Raw genomic sequence first — 6,000 nt, forward strand, 5'->3', positions numbered from 1 at the left:
TCCAGTCAAAGAAACCCTCCTTGTCGCCAGAGCACAAGGGTGGCGGAACAGCTGGCTGTAACCCGCACTGGGGTAAGCCGATTGTGAATTGCCGACAACCGTCTGGCTATTAGCCAATGCTGGAATGGCCATAGGTGCAACAGCCCTAGATTAATGACCATTGAGGCCGCAGTGAGTAGTCCAGCCAGTCGTAAAAAGTTGATGTGAGGCAGTCTGCGTCGAACTTGGAACTTCGCTACGGCCCTCTGTACAGTTCACCTCCTGTGCACTGTGAGAGTATCCTTCATTGTTCTGGAGTACAGGTGCATGCCCAGGAAGCACACGGACTGACTGTAGAAGAGCCCCAAGGCCTTGACATGTTCTAGTAGGCGCCACGTGTTTCTGACAGCTTGCTGAGGTGATGTGGTGCAATACTGAACGTAGAACGCAATACTGGTATGTCTTGTAATGAAATGCAACTGAAACTGAAGAAACCGTCTGTGTTGGGGTGCAATGGGGATGTGAAAGTACAAATCCACATCTTTCAAACCCACAAAGGATAGGATGTCTAGCCTGAGTGAGGAGTCCAAGAGTCTTCCCACTGGAAAAAGCAACTGACCCCAAAGACTGTAAGCAAGCATTAAGTAACTCTGAGGCTGCACCATCCGGTGGAGCTGTAGTCATCTAAAAATGGAGTGCCAGCAATAGGTAGGCCATGGAATTTCCCACCCGATTCAAGCCTGAGACGATGTTATATATCCTGACAAAAAGGTCATCCATACGCCTGCATTCCAGGCTGGGGCAGCAGAGATTTTATCTGAGGGCCTCATCTGGGAGCAGTACCAAGGAAGAAATACATGGCTCTACTGGAGGCATATTACCAAGGCCCCTATCCTGGGCATCAGCCATTGCCGCTAGTGTACGTGCCACCCAATCAGGCCTGGTCGATGGAGCTGACCAAAAGGCAGAAAAAATAACATCAGTAAAGTCAGGACAGCTTGGCATTAGAAAATCCTCAGGCTGGAAGACTGGATGGTGCAAACGGTTTGAGGGGCCTAGCACAGGTTAGGGTGTGTCCTGTAATGAATACACTACTGATGATTCAGCACCACGGAGGTTTGAGCTTTCATCACTATGTGGCAGGGAATGTAGAGATGGTGCCATCCAAAAGAGGGTAGTGGTCCTGCTCGGCTGCAACTAAGGAGTCTGAAGCAGCCAGGGACACAGTGTCAAATTCCTCCCTGGATGCCGACACGCACCTGGGCAAGGGAGAGGTAGGGCTGCACACACCCGAACCCTCACCCACAACATGGTTGGTGGCAGGAAGAGAGACTGCCAATAAGGCCTGAAGACCCTGAGCAGTGTTCATGAGCTCAGCTACTTGGTGGGCCAACACAGCCAAGGAGGCCCATTTTTACTTTAAGGATCCTTCAGCCTTACCTGCTGGGCATTTGTTGCTAAACGGCAGAGCTGAAGTCCTGGTTGGTGGAGGGATGCGCTGAAAACCAGGGTCCAACTTTGCAAGCCGATGCTGCCTTACCCCCAAAGGCATTAAACTACACTCAGAGCAGGGATCTACTAAAGCCTCTCTGAGGTGTTCAATGCTCAGACAGGTGGGGCATTGGATATGGGCATCCATAAGATCCATAGGCCCAGAGCAGACAGAGCATGAGGCAGCCATATCCCACCTATACCAATAAATGGAGAACCCTGGTCAAACAATGGGTTCACAACTGGTCATTTCAGAGTATTATAAGCCACAAACAACCAAGCAGCTATGTTTAGCGATTGAGCTCGTACCCGTGGCTGTCACGGCAACCACACGTTACACTGAATGAGACTCTGGTCAACCAGTGAGTATTCGTCAAGCAGGGTATAATAACAGTATGTAAACAACAGCTAAATACTGTAAAAGTCATTAATAATACTACTGTAACTCTCTCAATGCAGGCCTCCCTGCATGTGCAATTAACCCCTGCAAATGATCCAGAATACAGCAGCACATCTGGTCTTTAATGAACCAAAAAGAATGCATGTTACACCACTCCTTGTCTCTCTTCACTGGCTGATGGTTAATTTACGTATCAAATTCAAGGCTCTGATGCTGGCATATAGAACAGTCACTGGGTCTGCTCCAGCATACCTAAAATCATTTCTGCAGAGCTACGTGCCCACTAGAAGCCTGCGGTCGGCTAAGGAACATCGCCTTGTTGTACCAACACAAAGAGGCACCAAAACACTTTCCCGGACTTTCGGGGAAAGTACGACGTAATTACCACGTTGGTGGAATGACCTTCCCAACTTCATCCGTGAAGCTGACTCACTTTCTGTCTTCAAAAAATGGCTAAAAACAAATCTTTTCCATGAGTACTTAACCAGTCACAAAAACAAAAAAAAAAGAAATGTATTGTTGCACTTTAATCTGTTTTGAATACTACTATTCTGATGCTAGTGAAACTTTGTAATATGGCACTTTTTGTACCACTGTCTCCTTAAGACGATTCGCTTATGTTTTCCTCTAAGTCACTTTGGATAAAAGCGTCTGCCAAACGTAAATGTAAATTTGCCTCGTGGTCTGAAATTTAGCTTAAAATTTTCAATGGAGGGAGAACCTTGGCATTGTTCTTTCCCTGCTAGGAAATAGGGTCTGCGACCCTATTCGAACAGACCTAGCAAGTGTCACGTTGCATCAAGAAAATTAATTAACCAAATTTTGGCAGTGGCGCTCATAATTTAGCAGCAGTGGTGCATATAGGGGAAACACTGCAATTGCTTTTTTTTTTAGGAGTCTTAAAAAAATAACTTAAGCTAGTAAAACAACCTCATATAAATTCTGCTATGAGAATTACAGATAAACATTTAGGTGTTCTAAGGAACAAATGCGCAAAAAAATATCAGCATGCAGACTGCATAAATCAACAAATTCAAGTAGAATATACTCCATTTGAATTATTTTATGTTTACTATTTATCTTTTAACTGTATGAACCATTTGGCAGTTCAGAGATTCCATTGCTTGTACTGTATATTAGCCATCCAGCCTCCCAACATACCAAAGAGCTGCTTCTCACATTTGATTTCCTCAACAAACAAAAAAATATCTTTGCTTACATTGTAAGTACTTTAAAACTCATGACAGCAAAGTACTGATTATAACATTTTACCCAGTCAGCTACTAAACAAGAAACATTTCCTAAACAGTTTCACTATTTTTGCTTTTAAATAAATTACAGTAAGTATTTTTAAGTTAACCACCATACATTCAAATCAGTAACAGTAAATACTTAAAATTAAATCAATTATCCTAACCAAACAATATTTTAAATTAAACAGGCCTCTAAAATGAAGGAGTCTTTAATGACACAAATAATTAGCTCCTTCCTTCAGGAATTCGATACCGGAACTTGAGAACTGTCAAATGTTTCAAACACCTTTGTGTGAGGTCAATGTGGGTGGGCAGTCTTATTTATTTAGTGAGTTTCAAACACAACTGTATCTTTGAAATTACATCACTGTCTTCAATTCTTTCTTTTTTGACTTTCAGAATTGATAGGCATCTTTGGATTGCATTGTTTGGCAGCAACAATACAGCTATAACTGTTACAATAAACTCTGTGTGCCCTCCACTGCAGCTGTTTGATAGAGACACAGCTTTATCCAGCACACTGCATTAAACTTAGGAGCAGTTTCTTCTGTAAAGTGCTAAACCCTGACAGATCTCAACATGCATCTTCAGCTAAATTTATACATATTTAGTTTTTTACTTAGATTTAAAGCTTATTCTTACAGCTTGATTGTTCTACAGTATATTGCTTTACTTGTTGAGTCACAAGGCTAATCAAAGCATAGTGTTTCCAATTAACGTGCATTCAGCATGCTAGCATTCACTGTACTAGCTTGTTCATGATAGTACTAGCTAGTTAGGTTTCCTCTACTTAAAGTATTTAAGTTGAGCTTACATGGTCATTTTAATTTCAGCCAAAGATTTACATTAAATGTCAAGTGCCATTAAAATGTACGTGTTAGCTTACTCAGTATTTCAAGTTAAGAGCAATTCACATGCATGTGTAGTACAAAATCAAAATGTAGTGTAGCCTGTTCCTCATAATTTAGACAAGTGCTAAAAGCCATGATGATAAGGAAACTGATACACCTATATGTTTTTGTAGCAGGGTCCTGGATTTGTTAATAAAGTTAGTTCATAAATCTGAATTAAACTTGTTGATCTTTTCATGATCTTTTATTATAACAGAAAAAGAGCGGCTCTATGTAGAACCCTGTGGTTATTTGGTTTCACAGCAAGTATTAGAATTACCTGGTGCTGTGTAGTTTGAAACCAGACATCCATTATTTAAGCAGTTTAGCAGAGACTAAAGCCCTCTAGGTAAATAAAACATGAAGTTGTCCTTTTCATCCTTTCTGAAAGATATGAGTCTACTTTATGAAAACTTTGGCAAATTCACAATGCCTGCTTCACAATGTCTTCCTACCTCAATATCCAAATATATTTGGCAAAGTCGCAAAAAAATAAATAAAAGACAATTCTGTTTTGCACTGTGCCAATAATGGCAGCTGTCAGGTCACCAGATCCACATCACAGACAGGTAGATGTCTTAAGTGCAAACATACATCATGCTGGTTGGGGTGGGTCTGGTCTACCCTGCCCTGCAACCAGCAAACAATAAGCATCACCCCCTCAAAACATCTTTACATCTCGAAATCAGAATACAACCGTGTACATACACTGAAAAACACCCGGTTACGTCAGACGTGCGTGCACAGACAATGGCTGTTTCTGAAAACCTAGTGAGCTGCATTCCTAGAAAGCATTATGGGACATTATGGGCGCGTGTGAACGTTCAATATTAATTTTAGGGCATCATAGACACCCACAAATGCTAAGAAGGCAGCTCACTGGGTTCTCAGACACTAAATGCCTATTTTTGGATGTTAGACGGTTGGCTCATCAACGGTTAAATAATCGTTGAGCATTAATATCATTACGTGTCCATATGTAAAGCAAAGGAACAATAACTAAGCATTATAAACACAGATAAATGTTGACTGATGTCTAATGTCGTCTTAAGAATTGAGAGCTGTATTACAAACGTCACATCGCCAGCTGACCAGCATCTAAATACAGCGAAACTGTGCGGTATTAACGAGGGCATTTTCAAGCAGACTCGTGTATTAACATATACTGACTTCAGCAGATTAATATAGAGAATGAAACACAGATGACAAAGCGTTTAAGTGAGATATTCTGTACCTGCCACCTCCCCCTGATCCGGGCCGAAGCGCCATCTTAAACAGATCAATGAAGTGACGTCATCGGACAAGAGAAACGCACGCCACTTCCGGGGTCACGTGCGTCGACCGCGTCATATCAGTTATGACGTCATCCTGTGTCTTAGTTAAGATTGCATAAAACAATCTATTTAAAAATATTATATGTTTGATATATTACAGTTTAATACATTTAGCCTAATCGTATATTTTACAGTCTCGATTATTTTAATGTGTGCTTTTCTAATGAAATATTCATGAAGTTTGCAAACAGCCCTTCTTTCGAAAATAAAATGACTGTTTTATTTAAGAGAAACAGTCTTTGTTTTCACAATTTGAGCAAACAACAGTAAACCTACTTGGATTTCTTGTGATATTTGTGAAATTCTCCATATTGAGCAGGCGATGGCGCCATTGTAATGTTTTTCTCATACGCATGAAAGTCTGAATAATTCAATTGTATAAAGAGTGGTGCTTTGAGCATCCTACCAGAGTCATTATTTCTTTACACTAAGATCAAACTACAGTGTTGTTTAGTCAAGCATCTTTTTGGAGAAAATCACCTGAGGATAAAATAAAATACTAACCAAATTATCTGCTAATATTATATTGCTTGCAATTATTAGCTAGTTATTTTGTAACCATCAAATTCTAGGCAAATAAATTGCCAACTAATGTCATACTTTTATTTTCCCAATAAAAGCAGACCCAACAATAATTTGGACGCTTAACCCTC

The 6,000-nt window shown here is 40.7% G+C and overlaps 1 protein-coding gene across 4 annotated transcripts in view; it reads right to left on the bottom strand.

Annotated features, from left to right (window-relative positions):
- synrg (synergin, gamma) overlaps nt 1-5,300 on the bottom strand; it is a 67,660-nt gene extending 62,360 nt beyond the window's left edge. For all 4 annotated transcript variants that reach the window (XM_051665356.1, XM_051665355.1, XM_051665353.1 and 1 more), the window contains exon 1: nt 5,248-5,300. In XM_051665356.1, the coding sequence (XP_051521316.1) occupies nt 5,248-5,282 (35 nt within the window). In that variant the 5' untranslated portion in view covers nt 5,283-5,300. The remainder of the gene's footprint in view (nt 1-5,247) is intronic.
- Between the last annotated feature and the right edge of the window lie 700 nt (nt 5,301-6,000).

The sequence above is a fragment of the Myxocyprinus asiaticus genome, chromosome 31, assembly GCF_019703515.2.
Source record: "Myxocyprinus asiaticus isolate MX2 ecotype Aquarium Trade chromosome 31, UBuf_Myxa_2, whole genome shotgun sequence".
NCBI classification, from domain to species: domain Eukaryota; kingdom Metazoa; phylum Chordata; class Actinopteri; order Cypriniformes; family Catostomidae; genus Myxocyprinus; species Myxocyprinus asiaticus.